Genomic DNA, 22,265 nt, shown 5'->3' with positions numbered 1-22,265 from the left:
GTCACATGTTTACTATCTTATTAATATTTTACAGTACATATATATCAATATTCATATTAACCTGAGCACAATTATAATAAAAGCTTGCATCAGCATACCAGTACTAAATACATTATATAAATTATAAAGAACATGGTTATATCAAAGATACATTACCCATGAATAAATAAGTTTTTCTTCTAGTATGATCCTGCCTTTAAATACCTGTAATACTGCTAGATATTATAATCAAAAAAGTTTTGAATACCTGTTTTTATTTGAGGTTTAATTTCAAGAGATTGATTATGGAGAGCTGGAGGTTCTGTAATCTGAGGGATGTAAATTTTCCTGGGTATATTAAAATGTTCAGGAAGGCTCAATTCGGAGGTATATAAAATGGATTTAGGCTTCTTCAAATATGACATATTAAAGAGCAAAAGGCACTGTAAGGGAACATTGAAATTTTATTGTAATTCTCATAAATTTTACCTCCAATACACATTACATGCTCAGATAAATCTATTGGAGGAAAATACAGAAGATGCATGAACAAGATTATGTCTTTAGAATTGTTATCATACAACTGAATCACTTACCCGTACAAGTTATCAGTTATGTCATCTTCTTTCCTTTTTTAAATTTTTTTATTATTATTAGTTACATTTTATTAACTGTATCCCAGCTGTATCCCGCTCCCTTATCCCCTCCCAACCCCACCCCCCCTCCTTCAGCTCCTCCCTGCCTCTTTCCAAGTCCACGGATTGCAGAGGACCTCTTCCCCTTTCATCTGGCCCTGTTTTATCAGGTATCTTCAGGACTGGCTGCAAAGTCATCTTTAACAGTGGCTCATGCCCCCCTTTTTTCAGTGCTTACAGTGACTGACAACTTGTCTTGCTAGGAAAATATTCAATTAATGAGCAACCTTGAAATACAGCTTCATTTCTTCAGTAGAAGCCTACATGCCTTCACGTCTATACACCCAACAATAACATAATTTGCAGGATCTACCAAGCTACTACTCTCTTCACAATTGACATTTTTTATTATATAAAACCAATTAGGTTTCAGGCCTTTTTGGATGCCCAGATCAAATTCAAAAGCAAAGATTCACTCAGGATTTAAACTAGAATTCCTGAAATAATTCAGGGATTGGTTCTATGCCACCATGAAAAAGACAACTGGGGAAATTCAAGGGCCAGAGGGACCTACATATGTCTAGCATACTAGGATTTAAAAAAAAGAAAGAAAGAAAAAGCAAGAAAGACTGCTCTGAGAAATTCTGTGAGTAAACAGACTCTAATGGAAAAGCAGAGATTATGGAATAAGTTGGTACTGATCAGGAAGTTCATTCCTAGAGCATCCTGAGAACATTGGCTTTTATCTAGCAAAAACTAGAATGGGCACAGAAGAGCATATGAGCATGTTTACCTTTTAAAGAATCATTTTGTCTGCTTACTGAGAAGAAATTTTACATTATTTCAAGCCATAATAATAGTCTATGCTAATATATTTCTTCTGATAACATCATAACACTAATCACAGCAACTATGCATGAACAGAACATTCATTATTTAACAGTTATCTTACAAACTTATCTCAGTTTTCATAAATTACCATTATCATGATATTAAAAATATAAAAACAGCAACTTGTACAAGTTTAAGTAACCATCCTATAATCATATAGCTGGACATAGTTAGAGTATCTGTACTTAGCTTGGTCATTTGATCCCAGGCAGCATCTTGGGGAACTTGTACCCAATCAGTCATTTCATAAGATTTAAATTTAGTTGTTCTAGAGAGGTCTGTTTGATGGAGTTACTTTAACTTTCTAAGAACATTCTAATGTTCAGCCAGAATTGACAATTAGTGTAAATTCAAGACTACACTACAATGATTAAAATCATACAGTAGAATACTTTAGTTCAGATGCCCTTATATTTACTACAGTAACAACTCCACTGAACTACTAGAAAAAGAGAGTATTCATCACTCTCAATGAACACAATATTATAATTATACAATAACTGAACTACAAAGTTTTAAGGGTAATTAGAGCCATTGAGACAGCTTATCAGGTAGAAGAACTGGCTACCATGACTGATGACCTGAATAGATCCCTGGAACCCACATGATAAAAGGAGAGCACAAATTTCTGCAAACTGTCCTATGCTATCCCTCTGATATATGCTAACCTGGCACCATGTGTAGGTTCAAATGTGTGTAAGCACACATGTCCATACAAATGCACAAACACACACACACACACAAAATGAAGGAATGAGTACATAAATAAACAATTTTTTTTCCAAAAGAAACTGAATGTCATCATTTCTCTATCCTTACCTCAATCTTGGTTAGTCCGAGGAGGGCAATGGCCACACGAATGGTACTGCTCTCCAGAGTGTCAGTGATAGCCCTTCGTTCATACTCAAGAGTTGACATCTGTTGCTGAGCTGCAAAAACCAAAGCCTTTTCCTTAGCTTCATTAGTCACTGATACTTTAAGGTCCAAATTAAGGATTTGATGTGGTTTGCAGTTCAAATATAGAACTGGATCTTCCTTATTATACTCTGGGGAAAGTAAACATATTTATTAATGTAATGGACATTTATTACCTTAGCATTGTTATCTAGCATGAACTGTGAGGTTAGAAAAATTTAAAAAGTAAAGTTAGTTGTTATGTTCATTAATCAGAGGAAAAATAAACTGATAATATATTTCTACTAATTCTAAATAACTGACTAAAGAATAAGACTTCAAAAATTAAAAAAAATACTATACTGTTATTTTCTAAGAGAAGCTTTACTCCAACAGCACTTTATTAAAACTATCAATATGATCAAAAATTTAGTACACTGTGACCCTAGTAAGGTTCAAATGGTAATTCTCATGAGGACAAAGTAGGACAGATTTTCACATACCTAATCTACTAAAGCCTGATAGCTAATGAAGTCACTTTCTTTTATTGTTAATCATGAGTAGAATGTGCATTATCCCTTATCCTATCACAAGAGAACAAAGAGAGCAAAATTCACCAGATACAGGATAATACCAGGATGTCTTCACGGACAAATTTGATCTCCATGTAAAATAGCCTAACCAACCAACCTACCAAACAAACAATGTAACAACAACAACAAAAACAGATTTCTATCTTACACAGGAAAATCTTCTTAACCATGGGGAAGAGATTTCTTTGAAAATGTTATCATAAACTAACAAAAATCATAATTTCCTCACCAAATTGTTAAAACAAAATACTCATCCTATTTTTTTTGGTTTAATAGATCATGTATTCTCAAGCACATATAAGATACTTCAACATAAGCTATAATTCCAACCATAAAACAATTCTTACTGACACCTAAAAGGTATGCTTTAGAATTACAATGAAAATAAAATAAATTATTAACCAATTAAAAAATACAAAATACTCATTCTTGTACTGTTGGTAATTTCCTTGATTTTTCAAAATCACTATATACCCATTTCGTTCAACTCCTTTTCTTTCCAGTCAAAACTTATGTCTGAGGTTTCATATTCAGTCTCAGTTTTTATTTTTCCAATCTCTGGAATGAGTTCGCACACTCATTAAGGATAATATAGGGGAAATGGAAACAGGATAAAAATGATACCCTTTAAGGACAAGCAAAAATTAAAACTTTGTTTCATAAACAAATTCTTTAAGTGCTAGTAATCAGAGTTAGACATAAGAATAGAAGTCTAGATTATAAATGAAATTTTATAATGAAATTATATAATTTTATAAATATAAATATAAAATACAAATTTTATAAATAAAATTTATAAATGAAATTTTGAGAATGTAATGATTTCCAAACAGAAATGGCTAGGTTTAGTCAGTAATATTTGGTATAATAACTTCTTGTATTATCTGAAACTTAAAAAACAAAACAGCAACTGTGTTTTTAATTGGTAAATAAATGCTATTTCATAAATACAAACATAATAAAGTTAGAAGGAGGCTTTCTAAAATATGGTTGCATATTGGAGAAAACTGCTATAAAAATGGTTTCATGACCATACAAGGAATAATCTGATTTGTTACCTTATCAAATGAAACAAAACATGTGTAATATACCTTCTAGAGAGCTGCTGTAGTCAATTGGACTTTGAGGCTTTGTTGAAAGAAAGCTGGAAGGCAAGGGTAGCAAACCATTTCCTTCTATAATATATATCAAATCTCCAATCTAAAACATAAACACATAATAATACTAAATTTAAGCACTCATAAAAGTATAAAGCATAGCCATGTCACAGTAAAACCTATATTCTTTCGAGGAAATTTCTTGCATAGTTTTCTGAGCAACCTATGTACTAATTATATAGGCAAAATTGAAGCACAGCCTTGTCAGCTCCCCTGAAAGCACAGACAAGAGTGGTAAACAGCACTTCAACCCCCATGCTCCATTTTAGACCCAGAACTCTGCGTGGTTTCCTGCAGGGACCCAGGTCCTTGTCCACCAACTTGCCTAATAGCACACCCTATACTGATAAACTGCACCCCGTACCCTGCACTCAATTTCCTGTCCCACTACTCTGCTGGCTTTCCAAAGGCTTGCGTGCAACAGGAACCCCAGGTAAGTCCCTCCCTTCCCTTAGGCCTGGCCTGCCAACTCTCCTGAAAACAAATCTAACAGAGGTAAACTGCATCCCAAAGACTGTGCTCCACTTCTGATCCCACAACTCTGCCTGCTTTCTTGGAGGACTGCTGATCTCAGAAACAACCAGGTAAGACTCTGGTAAAACCCTTGCTTGACATATACTCCCCTCGCCCCCAAAAAAGCCTAAAGCCTTGGACTGCACCACAGCTCCTGGAGTCCATCTTCAAGCCCACAACTCCTCCTCCTTTCTTGGAGGCCTTAATCATTAGAGACACAAACAATGTTGGAACCAATGACCACAGAAAACTGGTTGAATAAGGATACCCTTGAAATTTTTTGCAAATATTCTTAGAGGCAATCTTTTTTTTTAATTTTTAATTCTTTATTTATTACACTTTATTTACTTCGTATTCCCCCTGTGGTTCCCTCCCTCCTCCAGTCCCAATCCCTCCATTCCTCCACCCTCTGCATGCATGCCCCTCCCCAAGTCCACTGATAGGGGAGGACTTCTTTTCCTTCCTTCTGATCCTAGTCAATTAGGTCTCATTAGGAGTGGCTGCATTGTCTTCTTCTGTGGCCTGGTAATGATGCTTCCCCCTTAGGGGGAGGTAATTAAAGAGCAGGCCAATCAGTTCATGTCAGAGACAGTCCCTGTTCCTACTACAATGGAACCCACTTGGATACTGAACTGCCATTGGCTACATCTGTGCAGGGGTCTTAGGTTATCTCCATGCATAGTCCTTGGTTGGAGTATGAGTCTCAGGAAAGACCCCTTGTGCTCAGATTTTTTGGTTCTGTTGCTTTCCTTGTGGAGTTCCTGTCTTGGTGGGATCTGGAAAAGATCATCCTGCGTGAGCTATCCCAGAAGCAGAAAGACATACATGGTATATAGGCACTCATATAGACATATAATATAGGATAAACCTACTAAAATCTGTACACCTAAAGAAACTAATCAAGAGGGAGGACTCTTGCTAAAATGTTCAATTCCTATCCAGAAAGGCAAAGAGGATGGGCATCAGAAGAAGGAGAAAAGAGGGAACAAGTCAGGAGCCTGACACAGAGGACCTCTGAAAGTCTCTGCCCTGCAGACTATCAGTGCAAATGCTGAGACTTATGGGCAACCTTTGGGCAGAGTGCAGGGAATCTTATGAAAGAAGTGGGAAACAGTAAGATCTAGGAGGCAATCTTAAATTGAGTATGCCAACATGAGAGAAACTTTGTCACAATACTGTAACAGCACAATAACAATAAGTTTCTTATACTTATTTTATACCATATGAATCTATGAGTCTATTTTTAAAATGTATATTTTAAAAATGAGCAGACGATGAGCACCTGAAATATTTTAGGACACACTATTAGATTAGAAAATACTGTTAAATATGTAAAGCTAAAATAAAGGTGAGAACCATGCACGGCCACCAACAGGATACACTGAGAAATCAAAAAGTGGTGAGCATGCTTGCTTTATTTGGTTAGTAGCTATTCAGTCTCAGGAAAGTTTTCTAGGTCTCTGAGTTCCATTTTCCTTCTCTGTACAATTGGTGTGTTTAGAGGCCTAGAACATAAATGAAAACAATTTGAAGAGCTTCCACTAAAGACATACCAGAAAATCACACTGGAGAGGTATTATTAGATCCTGATTCAACAAAGAATAATAAATTAAGGAATAAACATAGAATCATGAGGCAATTAGGAAATTTCAACACTGACTAGATATTGAAATTTTTGACATTAAAGAGCAAATGACACTGTAAACAGAACAAACAACAGCCTAAAGACAGGGAAAAGTTCTTCACCAACCCTACATCTGACAGAGGGCGAATATCCAGAATATATAAAGAACTCAAGAAGTTAAACACCAACAAACAATGTAATCCAATTAAAAAATGGGGTACAGAGATAAACAGAGATTTCTCAACAGAGGAATGTTGAATGGCAGAGAAACACATAAAGAAATGTTCAACATCCTTAGTCATTCGGGAGATGCAAACCAAAATGAACCTGAGATTTCACCTCACACCCTTTAGAATGGCTAAGATCAAAAACTCAAGAGATAATGCATGTTGGAGAGGTTGTGGAGAAAGGGGAACCCTCCTCCATTGCTGGTGGGAATGTAACCTTGTACAACCACTTTGGAAATCCATCTGGCGCTTTCTCATACAATTAGGAATAGTGTCATCTCAAGATCCTGTTATACCACTCCTAGGCCTATACCCAAAAGATACCTCACCATTAAATAAGGACATTTGCTCAGCTATGCTCATAGCAGCTTTATTTATAATAGTCAGAATCTGAAAAAAGCCTAGATGTCCATCAACAGAGGAATGGACACAGAAATTGTGGTACATCTACATAATGGAATACTACTCAGCAATTAAAAACAAGGAAAACATGATTTGCAGGCAAATGGACAGAAGTAGTAAAGGTGAATGAGGTAACCCAGAAGCATAAAGACACATATGGTATATACTCACAAGTGAATAATAGCCATATAATATAGGATAAACATACTAAAATCTTTAATCTTAAAACATCAAGGAAGACCCTAGGGATGCTTAATCCTCATTCAGAAGATGAAGTAGGAAAGACATTGGAAGTAGAACACAGGGAAAAGGACAGGAGCCTATTATAGAGGGCCTCTGAAAGACTCTACCCACCAGAGTATCAAAAGAGATATTGAAGCTCAAAGCCAAACGTTGAGCAGAGTACAGGAACCCTACTGGAAAAAGAGGAAGATCGAAAGACCTGGAGGGGACAGGAACTCCACAAGGAGAGCAACAGAGCCAAAATACCTGGGCTCAGGGGTGCCTACAGAGACTGATACTCCAGCTAAAGACCATGCATGGAGAGGACCTAGATCCCTTGTTAAAAGGAAGCCCACAGGCTCCTCATTTTCCAAGTGGGTTTCCAAGTAAGGGGTACAGGGTCTGTCTCTGACATGAACTTAGTGGCCGGCAATTTGATCAACTCCCACTGGGGGTTGCAGCCTTGACAGGCCACAGAGGAAGATGATGAAGCCAGGCGGCATGAAACCTATCAAAAAACTAAGGAAAGGGCATAGGGGAGAAGAGGGAGGATAGCTGGGACTGGGAGGATACAAGGGAGGAGGATACAGCAGGGATACAAAGTGAATAAATTGTAATAAATAAATAAATAAATAAATAGATAGATAAATAGATAAATAAATAAATAAATAAAACTTTGAAAATAAAATAAAATAAAAAGAAATTAAAATATTTTCAATAACATGCTACCATTAGTCTTTTCAAAAATAGGCAGTTAACATTATAAAGATAATGAAACATGGATAAAAGTGTGTGGTCATTGGGACTCTCTTCCTTATATTCATTAAACTATTTTGCTATGCTATTGAAAATGGGAGCAAAATACAATTTCTAGTTCCATCCATTTGTGCCCTTCTCTACAGTATGTACAAACAATCTGGATATATCATTCCACATTATGACTGATTTATGTTAATATTATTTTGAAATGAAGGGAATTGAGAACTATACGACAGTTTTATATTCCCCATGTTTTTAAAAGCAAGATATTCATGTACAATGGTTTATTCTCTTTCTCTCAACCGTGAAGGAGAGAAGTTGATCACAAAGTCCAATGAGATGCCTATTTGCCTGCAGATGATTCTTGAACAATCCACACAACGAAATTCCATTCATTTGACTCCCTACATCTTGATCTATGTAGACTCCGTTTATTTTATGTTGTCAAGATTTAAAAAAAAATTAGTACTTGCAGATTTTCTCCTTCAATTTGTTAATATGGTGGATCACATGGATGGATTTCCGTATATTGAACCACCCTTGCATGCCTGGGATGAAGCCTACTTGGTCATGGTGGATGATATCTTTTATGTGTTCTTGGACTCAGCTTGCCAGTATTTTATTGAGTATTTACATCAATGTCCATAAAAGGGATAGGTCTGAAGTTCTTTTTTTTTTTTTTTTTTTTTTTTGATGCGTCTTTATGTGGTTTAGGTATCAAGGTGACTGTGGCTTCATAAAATAAGTTTGGTAATGTTCGTTCTGTTTCTATTTTGTGGAATAGTTTTAGGAGTATTGGTGTTAGCATAATCATCTCCTTAGATGCCAAAAAAGCATTTGACAAAATCTAACACCCATTCATGTTTAAAGTCTTGGAGAGATCAAGGATACAAGGCACATACCTAAGTATAATAAAGGCATTATACAGCAAGCCTATAGCCAACATCAAACTCAATGGAGAGAAACTCAAACCAATCCCACTAAAATCAGGGACAAGACAAGGCTGCCCACTCTCTACATATCTCTTCAATTTAGTACTTGAAGTCCTAGCTAGAGCAATAAGACAAATAAAGGAGACCAAGGGATACAAAGTGGAACAGAAGAGGTCAAAATTTCACTATTCACACATGATATGATAGTATACATGAGCGACCCCCAAAATTCAACCAAAGAACTTCTTCACCTGATAAAAAAAACTTCGGCAAAGTGGCTGGATACAAAATTAACTCAAAAAAAAAAATCAGAAAACCTCCTGTATACCAAAGACAAAAGAGATGAGAAAGAAATTAGGGAAACAACACCATTCACAATAGCTACTAATAGCATAAATTACCTTGGAGTGACTCGAACCAAGCAAATGAAAGACCTGTATGAGAAAAACTTCAAGTCTCTGAAGAAAGAAATCGAAGAAGATATCAGAAGATGGAAAGATCTCCCATGCTCATGGATTGGCAAGATTAACACAGTGAAAATGGCTATCCTGCCAAAAGCAATCTACAGATTCAATGCAATTCCCATCAAAATTTAAACACTATTCTTTATAGACCTTGAGAGAAAATTATTATCCTCATATGTAGAAACAAACAAACAAACAAACAAAAAACCAGAATGTCAAAAACGATCCTGTACAATAACAGATCATCTGGAGGCATCTCCATCCCTGATCTCAAGCTATACTACAGAGCATTAGTAATGAAAACCACATGGTATTGGCATAGAAATAGAATAGTGGATCAATGGAACTGAATAGAAGACCCACAAATAAACCCACACACTTACGGATACTTGATTTTTGACAAAGAAGCCAAAACTATTCAATGGAAAAAAGACAGCATTGTCAACAAATGGTGCTGGTCCAACTGGATGTCTACATGCAGAAAAATGAAAATAGATCCATACTTATCACCTTGTACAAAACTAAAGTCCAAGGGGATCAAAGATCTCAACATAAAACCAGATACACTAAGTCAGTTAGAAGAAAAAGTGGGTAAGACATTGGAACTCATTGGCACAGGAGACAACGTCCTGAACAGAACACCATCAGCACAGGCTCTAAGAGCAAGAATTGATAAACGGGATCTCATGAAAGTGAAAACCTTCTGTAAAGCAATGGACATAGTCATCAAAACAAAATGACAGCCTACAGACTGGGAAAGGATCATCACCAACCCTATATTTGACAGAGGGCTGATATCCAGAATATATAAAGAACTAAAGAAGTTAAAAAGCAGCAAATCAAGCAATCCGATTTAAAAAATGTGGTACAGAGCTAAACAGAGAATTCTTAGTAGAGGAATATCGAATGGCAGAGTAACACTTAAGAAATGCTCGACGACCTTAGCCATCAGAGAGATGCAAATCAAAACAACCCTGAGATTTCTCCTGACACCCATCAGAATAGCTTTGATAAAAAAACTCAAGTGACAACACATGCTAGAGAGGTTGTGGAGAAAGCAGTACCCTCCTACATTGCTGGTGGGAATGCAAACTTGTACAACCACTTTGTAAATCAATCTGGTGCTTTCTCAGACAATGAGGAATAGTGCTTCCTCAAGATCCAGGTATACCACTCCTAGACATATATCCAAAAGATGCTCAAGAACACAACAAGGACATTTGCTCAACTATGTTTGTAGCAGCTTTATTTGTAATAGCCAGAACCTGAAAACAACCCAGATGTCCCTCAGTTGAGGAATAGATACAGAAATTGCAGTACTTTTACACAATAGAATCCTACTCTGCAATTAAAAACAAGGAAATCATGAAATTTTCAGGCAAATGGTGGGACCTAGAAATGATCAGCCTGAGTGAGGTATCCCAAAAGCAGAAATACACACATGGTATATACTCACTAATATAGACCTATAAGATAGGATAAACATACTGAAATCTATACACCTAAAGAAGATAAACAAGAAAGAGGACCCAGGGTAAGATGATCAATCCTCACTTAGAAAGACAAATGGGATGGACATTGGATGTAGGAGAAATCAAGCAACAGGACAGGAGCCTACCACGAAGGGCCTCTGAAAGACTCTACTTAACAGTGTATCAAAGCAGATATTAAGACTCATAATCAATTCTTTGGCAAAGTGCAGGTAATCATATGAAAGAAGGGGGAGTTAGTATGACCTGGAGAGGACAGAAGCTCCACAAGGACAAAATATATCTGGGCACAGGGGTCTTTTATGAGACTGTTTCTCCAACCAAGGACCATGTATGGATATAACCTAGAACCTCTGCTAGGATGTTACCCATGGTAACTCAGTAACCAAGTGGGTTTTCTTAGTAAGGGGAACAGGGACTGTTTGTGACATGAAATTAATGGCAGGTTCTTTGACCCTCTCCCCCAAGGGAGGAACAGCCCTGGTAGGTCACATAGGAGGACTTTGCAGCTAGTCCTGAAGATACCTGATAAACCAGGATCAGATAAAAGGAGAAGAGGTCCCATGCTATGCAGCCCACTGCATTTAGTTTATTTCAGACAAGACCTTTTGGTTATTCCAGGTTTGTGTGAGGAAAGGGCAGCCCCTGGCAGGTGTGGAGTACAAACAAACAAAAAAAAATCACTTCCATCCACTTCCACATTTATATAATTAATATGTCTATAGCCAGCCTAAGAAATAACCTATGTTAACCCACATTAGGAAAGTATGTATTCCATAGTCTTAATAATTTCATATCTTGGATTGCATACAGTTTTCCTGGAATTAAAATGAAGAACAAAATCTCAATTTACAAAAAAAAAAACTTGCATAAGCTGCTTGCAAGTGGAAATTCTAGTCCATCTCTTACTCATTTCCTACCTTTCTCTTACAATAGGCATGTTAAAAATCTTTTGTTAGTTTTATGTTTGTAAGAACAGTATGTTCCTTCCCTTTATGTATTTTGTATTTTTTGTAATATTTATAAAAATATTCATGTCATAAGAAATGGAATGACAGTATTTGGGAAAAACCATATCAGAATGTATGCAAGAGAATTTCAGACCTATCTCTCTTACGAACAGTAATGCATAAATACTCAAAAAAAAAAACTTGTACAACCACTCTGGAAATCAATCTGGCGCTTTCTCAGACAACTAGGAATAGCGCTTCCTCAAGATCCAGCCATACCACTCCTAGGTATATATCCAAAAGAGGCTCAAGTACACAAAAAGGACATTTGCTCAACCATGTTTGTAGCAGCTTTATTTGTAATAGCCAGAAGCTGGAAACAGCCCTAATGCCCCTCAACATGGATGCAGAAACTATGGTACATCTATACAATGGAGTATTACTCAGCAATGAAAAATAAGGAAATCATGAAATTTGCAGGTAAATGGTGGGACCTGGAAAGGATCATCTTGAGTGAGCTGTCTCAGAAGCAAAAAGACACACACGGTATATACTCACTCATATAAACATACAACATAGAATAAACCCACTAAAATCTGTACATCTAAACAAACTAAGCAAAAGAGAGGACCCTAACTAAAATGTTCAATCCCCACCCTGAAAGGCAAAGAGACTGGACACCAGAAGAAAAAGAAAACAGGAAACAACCTACGAACCTGCTACAGAGGACCTCTGAGAGCCAGAAGAAGAAAACAGGAAACAACCTCAGAACCTGCCACAGAGGGCCTCTGAAAGCCTCTGCCGTGCAGACTGTCAAAGCAGATGCTGAGCCTGATGGCCAACTGTTGGGCAGAGTGAATGGAATTTTATGTAAGAAGTGGGAAATAGTAAGAGCTGGAGAGGACAGCAACTCCACAAGGAGAGCAACAGAACAAGAAAATTTGAACACAGGGAACTTCCCAGAGACTCATACTCCAACCAAGGATTATTCATAGAGATAACCTAGAACCCTGACAATGCAGCCACTTCTGATGAGAACTGATAGACTAAGATCAGAAAGAAGGTGAGGAGGACCTCCCCTATCAGTGGACTTGGGGAGGGGCATGCATGAAGAAAGGGGAGGTAGGGTGGGATCGGGAGGGGAGGAGGGAGAGGCTTATGGGGGGATCCAAAATGAATAAAGTGTAATTAATAAAAGTTAAATAAAAAATAAAAAAATAAAAATAAATCCTTGCAAACCAAATCCAAGAACACATAAAAAGTACCATTCACCACGACCATGTAGGCTTCATCCCAAGCAGGCAGTAGTGGACCAATATATGAAAATCGATCAATATAATCCATCATATAAAAAAATCTGAAGAAGGAAAACCACATGATCATCTCCTTAGATGCCAAATGCATTTGAAATAATCCAACACACATTCACTTTTAAAGTCTTGGAGAGGTCAGGGATACAAGACACATACCTAAACATAATAAAGACAATATACAGCAAGCCTATGGCCACCATAAACCTAAATGGAGAGAAACTTAAATCACTCCCACTAAAATCCGGGATGAGGCAATGCTGCCCAATCTCTCCATGTCTCTTCAACATCAGTCCTTGAAGTCCTAGCTAGAGCAGTAAAACAACTAAAGGAGATCAAGGGGATACGAATCAGAATGGAAGAAGTCAAAGTATCACTATTTGCAGATGATATGAAAATAGTATATATGAGTGACCCCAAAAATTCAACAAGAGAGCTCCTTCAGCAGATAAACACCGTCAGCAAAGTGGCCAGATACAAAATCCACTCAAAAAAATCTGTAGCCCTTCTGTATATGAAAGACAAAAAGGCTGAGAAAAATGTTAGGGAAACATCACCCTTTACAATAGGCACAAATAACATAAAATACATTGTTGTGATTCTAACCAAGCAAGTGAAAGACCTGTTTGAAAAAATAAATCAAGTCTTTGAAGAAAGAAATTGAAGATATCAGAAGGTGGAAAGAACTCCCATGCTCATGAATATGAAAGATTAACATAGCGAAATTGGCCATCCAGCCAAAAGCAATCTATAGATTCAAAACAGTTCCCAGCAAAATATTAACACAATTTTTAATAGATCTTGAAAGAACAATTCTCAATTTCATATGGAAAAACAAACAAACAAACAAACAAACAAAACAGAATTGCTAAAACATTCCTGTATAACGAAAAATTGTCTCAAGGTATCACCATCCCTGATCTCAACCTGTACTACAGAGCAGTAGTAATAAAAACTGCATGATATAGGCATAGAAAGATAATAGTGGAACAATATAATCTAATAGAAGAACCAGAAATAGACCACATACCTACAGATACTTGATTTTTGACAAAGAAGCCAAAGCCTTACAATGGAAAAAAAAAAAAAAAGACAGCATCTTCAACAAATGGTGTTTGCCTAGCTGAATGTCTACATGTAAAAAAATGCAAATAGACCCATATTTATCACCCTGCACAAAATTGAAGTCCAAGAGGATCAAAGACTACAACATAAAACCAGACACACTAAATCTGTTAGAAGAAAAAGCAGGAAAGAGCCTAGAACTCACTGGCACAGGAGACAACTTCCTGAAAAGGCCACCAACAGCACAGGCTCTAATATCAACAATCAATAAATAGGACCTCATGAAACTGAAAATCTTCTATAAAGCAAAGAACACTGTCAACAGAACAAAACAACAGCCTATATATTGGGAAAGGATCTTCACCGACCCTATATCTGACAAAGGGCTGATATCCAGAATATATAAAGAACTTAAGTTAAACATAAACAAACGAAGTAATCCAATTTTTAAAATGGAGTACAGAACTAAACAGATAATTATCAATAAAAAAATTTAATGGGAGAGAAACACTTAAAGAAATGCTCAACATCCTTAGTCATCAGGGAAATGTTTATCAAAACATCCCTGAGACTTCACCTTACACCTCATCAGAATGGTTAAGATCAAAAACTCAAGTGACAACACATGCTGGAGAGGATGTGGAGAAATGGGAATCCTCCTCCACTGCTGGTGGGAATGTCAACATGTACAACCACTTTGGAAATCATTCTGGTGCTTTCTCAGACAATTAGGAATACTTTCTCAAACAATTAGGAATTGCTTCCTCAAATCCAGCTATAGCAATCCTAAGCATATATCCAAAATATGCTCAAGTATACAACAAGGACATTGCTCAACCATATTCATAGTAGATTTATTTATAATAGTCAGAATCTGGAAACCTCCCAGATGCCCCTCAACTGAGGAATGGATACAGAAATTGTGGTATATTTACATAACAGAATACTACTCATCAGTCAAAAACAAGGAAATCATGAAATTTGCAGGTAAATTTTGGGAACTAGAAAAGATCATCCTGAGTGAGATATCCCAGAAGCAGAAAGACACACATGGTATATAATCACTTATAAGTGGACTTTAGACTTAAAATATAGTATAAATATACCAAAATAGTACAACTTAAGAAGCTAAGGAAGAAGGAGGACCATGGGTAAGATGATCAATCCTCACTCAGAGAGGCAATTGGGACAGACATTGGAATAGGGAGAAAACAAGGAACAGGACAAGAGCCTACCACAGAAGGCCTTTGAAATACTCCACCCAGCAGGGTATCCAAGCAAATGCTGGGACTCATAGCCAAACTTTTGGCAGAGTGCACCGAATCTTATGAAAGAAGAGGGAGATTGAACTATCTGGAGGGACAGGAGCTCCACAAGGAAAGCAACAGACCAAAAAAAAAAAAAAAAGTCATGGCCCAGGGGTCTTTTCTGAGACTGATACTCCAATCAAGGACCATGTATGGTATTAACCTTTAACCACTGCACAGATGTAGCCCAAGGCAGCTCAGTCTCTAAGTAGGTTCCCTAGTAATGAGAACAGGGGCTGTCTCTGACATGAACTCAGTGGCTGGCTCTTTGATCAACTCTACCTGTGGGTAGAACAGCATTACCAGGCCACAGAGGAGGACATTGCAACCAGTCTTGATGAGCCCTGATAGGCTAGGGTCATCAAGAGGAGGAAGAACCTCCTCTACCAGTGGACTTGGGGAGGGCCATGGGAGGAGATGACAAGGGTGATTGGGATTGGGGGGGAATGAGGGAGGAGGCTACAGCTGAGATACAAAGTGAACAAACTGTAATTAATATAAAAAACAGAAAAAAATAAAAATGAAGTATTTAGGCTAATCAATGTAGCTATAAGAAGGCAATAATGTACTAGATGATAAATCTGCCAGAGAAAAGATAGGTGTTTTGGTTCATTGTTAAATATCAAGCATTTGTGGGAGTGGGCTAGTATATCACAATAAGTGGTCCTAATTTAAAACCAAGTTATTAGAGCTCTCAGGTGAGAAAAAAAAATCCCTGTTTAATGTGACCAAATTCTTCATAAAAATGAGTTCAATAAATGTTTGGTGGCTTCTACAATGAGAATACTGCCTAATTCATTTATTCCAATGCTGACAAGGCATACACATCACTGTGTCAGGTTATTGTGTGGTTTGTAATGTTTATAAGATGCCTGTTCTCTCAACCCCAGGAGATGAAATTCCTCAGGGACTGAGTTTTGATTCAGCTAAGATTTCCACTTAAGCTTTCCCATTCCATTTTATATAATTTCTTTGGATTTCTGGATCTTAATAGCAGGAGCTTTAGGACTGTTTTGAGTCTGCCTGTAAGATGAGTGTTTTTATGTATGCAGATGGAATATTTTTACAAGTACACCTATCTTCAAATTTTCTTATTTGAAAATTCAACTAAAACACACAAATTGAAACACATGTGCACTCCTGAAAACAATTTTGGTAGAAATGATTTTATTTTATAAGATCAAAACTTCTAAATAGAGGCCTAATTACTTCAGTTTTTAAAAAGTTGGGCTTAATAAGTAAGGAATCAGTAAATAAGTAAGGAATCAGTACATATTTAATAAGACAGGAGCAAACCATTTGTTCTTACTTTCATTTATGATATTTAATTAACAATGTACTTGTATTTTTAAATATAATTCACAATTTATTTGAATATAAAAACTAATAGCAACTATACTACAACCCGATACTTTAAATTTGTAGTGTTTCCAATAGGTAGCAACATATTTCTAAGGTTGTGGTTTTATCTCAGTGTTCTCTCTGGCAAGGACAAAATAATGAGAAGTGGTTTTGATAAGTGAAGATGCCAAAATAAGCTTGATTATGTTTTAAGTAATTCATGTAAGCAGATAATAGATAATATTCAAGTAGTCTACTTTAAGACAGAAAATCAATTTTGTAATTCTTCTCTTGGAAATGAATTTTTTATAATTATAAATTAATTTTAAAGGTGTTTTGAGCATTTGCTCTAATTAATGTTAACAAAGAATAGCTATATTTCTTTTCACTCATTTCATATATAGAGGAATGTAGTTGGATCCTAAAAGATTTTCTTTCCAGTGCTAAGAATGAAGTGCAAGGCCTGTGCATGCTGCATAAACCCTCTATTACTGAGCTACAATTATAGGCACTGAATAGGATAAAGCCAAAACATATTTTTGCTCAGTGGCAAGTGTACATGTGTAATTAAAATATATCTTATAATTATTAGAATATAGTGTTCTTCACATACAGTATCTCCTAATTTCATTGATTAGCTAAATATAGTAAACACACATGGTATGAGTGGCTGTGTGACTATATAATCTGAGGATTCTAAATTTTCTCCTTAGATTATTATCTCAAAGTCAGTTTCTCACCAATTTATTCTTTTCTCCCTTCTCATTATTTTCTTCCCCTCAATCCCTGAATTTGTTCTTCTCTTTGTTGGTGTTAAGTACCAAGCTTAATGAATGCCACAGGTAAAATGAAATTAATTTCATAAACTGCTTGTGAGGTTAGAAGCAGATCCATCCCCAGATGAATCTCTGAGGAGAAGCCAGTCTTAATCTGTTCATTCCCTCAATATTTTATAAACCATAAATAAAGGGCTAAATATGATGGACCAGATCTATAACTCACAGAGACTGAGACAAAAACAGTCATGGAAATTCCATGAAACATCTACATACAACCACCATAAAATTTATCTACAAATTATGGGTACTCTTTTAGTATTTTAGAAAAAAACTCCTTCCCTTGGAATCTGAGGACTAGAAACATGAATGTTTTTAGAGTCCAAGTTACTCCAAGTTGCCTTTACTGGTAACTCTCCTATGCAACCCATAATGGAAGAACTTCAGAGCACAATTTGGGTCTTACCAGTTTGTTGCTCAGGATGATGGCACAATAGCGAATATGCATGTCAAAGGGAAGATAGTAAATCTCCAGGCTTGAGGATCCTTTTGCTTCCATGAAAATTGTATGCACTGGACAGAAGAATTCTTTGATGTAGTTAGACTTAATTGCTATGAAAACATGACACAGAGAGAATTGATAAATAATATATTATTCAAACAAAGCATTGTTCCAATAAATAATATTTTAGGAAGTATAAAGTGTTGAAAACATTATATAATACAATGTTAGAAGATATTACATATGTTTTAATAAGAAACTACTGGTAACTTGATCTCAAGCTTGACATAATAAAATATATATATATCTGCTCTACAATTAAGATTTTTTAATAAAGAATCTCATAAAAGGAGGCCTCATTACTATTTAAATTTAATACATATATTCATATATGTATTGAAATGGTCACTCTTGAATGTCCAAATTTGATTACTTGTGAAGAAATTCACATAACAAAATAAGATGAAAACTATGAGTTTGAAATCACTATAGACACAAGAAAGTTATTCCTATTTCTTTTTTAGTAGTATTAAAACAACTTGATCAATTCCTCAAATTCCACTAGAATGAAGTGATATGATAAGCCAACTTTAGTTACAACATTTGAACAAATGCTGTGTGCTAAACAGCAGCACAGGAGTGCCATGACTTATGATACTATATGAGGAAACATGTGCCTAATGCTTTCTCTTTGCTCTTTTAAAAGCCAGCTACTATTCTATGAGAAGCCTGAGCTATATGGAGATCTGACTTCTAAGATTCTAAGCCAACAGCTCCAGATCAGACACCAGGGGGAGGCATTATTAAGCAAAAGACACAAGAATAAAACAGCTTTGAAATATTCCAAGTTCCACCTTTCATCTGATTATAAATGCTTGAGAGAGCATGAGTTAAAAGTCATGCAAGTGAGCCCAGTCATTCCAGAAATATAAGACCAAAGAGCTACATCTGATTTTATGTTGCTTATGTGCCACTGTGAATATCATGCTTTGTTTTGTGGCGATGGTTGACCAGAACATCTCTATGATCAGTTTCCTGTTCATCATTCTACCATTTAATTTTTTTTTCACAACACATTCTAAATCTTAATAAGTACAATGTTCAAACAGTAAGCTTTTTATCTATATAAAAAGTCAAATTGGAATTCTTTGAAGCCATCTTTGTGTAATTTTGCCCACCTTTTTGAAACCTGTATTCAGTTAATAATACTAACTGAAAAGCAGTATTTTTACAATTCTAGTCTTAATAATACCTTGATTTAAAGAGTTAGATTTAAAGAATTCAATAAAATTAAAAAATAACTTAAAGACCACAGATTTAAACATGTTCCCCATATGCTAGTGGAAACAGACTCAGTAGTAAAAGAAAAGATAGGGGAAGAGTCTTCAAACAGGTACTCAAGAAAAACCTCAGACAACCAACAAGTAAATCTCCATCTGGCCATAAATCTCTAGAGGTTTCTAGTCTATCGCCATAACCACCCTTGATGAATATTTCAGTTTAGTTATTCTTCACATAAAAAACAGTTCAAAGAAAAAAACAGAAACATTTCACTGAGATACTCACAGGTTCTTATGCCTTTGTCTGCATGGAAAGAACTCCTATCACTATCATAATTATTACTCATTTCTTGACTGTCAGAAGAAAAGAGGGAAAGAATGACAACAGTATATAACACATTTTTCTTTAAAAATTTTATTCTCTATTTTGTTAAAGATAATAGATAATTAATAATTATAATGATCTATAATATATCATTAGTATTTAAAAACTCAAAAATTAGAAAAAAACACACAAAAAATGAAATTTTGGTGTTTCCATCATTTCATGGTATTGGGATCTCCTTGTGTAGCCCTTGTTATCCTAAAAATCATTAGATAAATAAAGATGATGTGGAACTCACAGAGACCTGCCTCTCTTTGGCTCCTGAGTGCTAGAATTAGAGGTATGTGCCAAAATGTCTCACCTAATTTATTAATATTAGTGAAACAGTCCTGTTTTACTTTTAAATGGTGATTCAAAAATAGTGTGCATCTTAGGAATAAACAGAAATTCTCTCCCAAAGTGACTGTAGAAAGAACTTGCTTTCCAGAAAAAAACAAAAACAAATACAAAAAAAAAAATACAACTCTAACTCATTTCCATGTTTGTTCTGTTATTATAAAAGTAGGATACATGAAACTTTGAAATTTCTAGCTGCAGTTCTGGAAATAACAGAGCAGACCACAATCTGAGACAACTGCCTCCTTTCCTACATTATACCAGATGCATAATTTTCACCCATTTTATTGTTTGTGATTACTTTGATCACTAAGCTATCAATCAATATTTATTAATTACATATGCACACCTAAATCTGACCATGAAAAATTCTATTTCTAAGTAAAGTTATCAAATATAACTCCATTCCCTTTTATTCCATTTGAATATTATGAATTATACTTTCTTAGCAACATATTCTTGTTCATGTTTTTCCCACTTTTATAATTATTCTGTGCTTTAATTCTAGTAATACATATTTTGGTACAAAATTTGAGTACTGTAATACCTTTTGCTAAAAAGTAAGGGAAATTTAATATTTTGTGTAATTTGAGCATTTGATAGACACTTTAATTTTAGACTGCCATGTATATATAGCTTGATATACTTGGTATAATAGCTTGATACACTTACATGTAAAAATAGAAACCATACACAGATTAGAAAGAATAATAAAGACTGAATCTTATTTCTTCATATATGGCTCCATTGTCATCTCTTTGATAATGGAGACATGAAAATGACTGATTAAAACCCACAAATAATCTACAAGTTCATTTTGTGATATCTGTAATCTCTCATCTTTAATCTATTTTGTTATTTACTTTTTTATTTTTTAACTTTTATTAATTATACTTTATTCATTTTGTATCCCCCATAAGTCCCTCCCTCCTCCCCTCCCGGTCCCACCCTCCTCTCCTTTTTTGTTATATTGCATAAAAAAGTTTATGGATCTGGACTTCATAGCCCTCTTGTGGTTTTAGTCAGAAACAGATAGTAAAATATCCTTTGGAGAAATCTGAATGTTACCTCTTCCCTAAAGGATATTCTTAAACTCAGATAAGTTAAGAGCTGTTACTGTTTATAAAAATGACAAAAAAAAAAACATTGTGAATTTAGGAACCTGTATCATATTCTTTGAAACAAAGTATTATAGAAATCTGAAAATAATTTAGTTAAAATTGTATGATTTGTAAAAACTCTATTATGCTTAATGTTCATGAGTCTAGAAATTCAGTGACAAATACCACTCTTTATAGCTCAAAGAAAAAAGAAATGGTATATCACCTGTGTTTTTGTTACTACTGATATTCTATCCTGTTGAAATTTTTCTAGATATTCTCAGAGGCCTACTTCAGCTGTTTCATGAGGATATATTGAAACCTTTCTAGTCTTAGGGAACAAAGAGTCAAAAGAAGTTAAACTGTTTACAGATTCTGGATCAAATATATTTCTTGTTAATTCATTAAGGAATAAAAGTGAGGGAATGAAAATTATTTTTTATTCTTTATTAATTACACTTTATTTACTTTGTATCCTCCTTGTGGTTCCCTCCCTCCTCCCGTCCCAATCCCTCTCTTCCTCCACCCTTGGCAAGCATGCCCCTCCTCAAGTCCACTGATAGGGGAGGTCCTCTTTTCCTTCCTTCTGATCCTAGTCAATTAGGTCTCATTAGGAGTGGCTGCATTGTCTTCTTCTGTGGCCTGATAAGGCTACTCCCCCCTCAGAGGGAGGTAATTAAAGAGCAGGCCAATCAGTTCATGTCAGAGACAGCCCCTGTTCCTATTACTATGGAACCCACTTGAATACTGAACTGCCTTGGGCTACATCTGTGCAGGGGTCTTAGGTTTTTAATCTTTTAAAATTATTATAATTTATTACAATTTATTCAATTTGTATTCCAGCTATGGCTCCCTCCATTGTCTCCTCCTAATCCCAAACTCCCTCTGTCTTCTTTCCTTATTATTCCAGCTATTTGGTGATATAGATATAAATTCTAAATTCATGAAGCTTGCAGTCTCCAGTGGAATACACTCTATGAGGAATAATGATAAAGCTGAATGGCAAACACCTAGAATCATTTTCAGCCTAAATACATATATACATATATATATATATACACACATATGAATATTTCCGCGGCTTTTATAGACAATTGATTGGCATATTTGTGTTTCATTACTCCTTTCCTG

General features: G+C 35.5%; 1 protein-coding gene across 1 annotated transcript in view; it reads right to left on the bottom strand.

Annotated features, from left to right (window-relative positions):
• Positions 1-22,265, bottom strand: part of LOC129670983 (cilia and flagella-associated protein 47-like) — a 446,637-nt gene that overhangs the window by 143,234 nt on the left and 281,138 nt on the right. Inside the window, 5 exon segments of the mRNA XM_055599611.1 lie at positions 235-422; positions 2,325-2,551; positions 4,084-4,192; positions 17,998-18,143; positions 19,600-19,667. Coding sequence (XP_055455586.1) covers positions 235-422; positions 2,325-2,551; positions 4,084-4,192; positions 17,998-18,143; positions 19,600-19,667 — 738 coding nt within the window.

The sequence above is a fragment of the Psammomys obesus genome, unplaced genomic scaffold, assembly GCF_907164565.1.
Source record: "Psammomys obesus unplaced genomic scaffold, mPsaObe1.curated_primary_1811, whole genome shotgun sequence".
NCBI classification, from domain to species: domain Eukaryota; kingdom Metazoa; phylum Chordata; class Mammalia; order Rodentia; family Muridae; genus Psammomys; species Psammomys obesus.
Note: the sequence above shows the minus strand (reverse complement) of the source record. Positions and strands in the feature narration are given on the sequence as shown.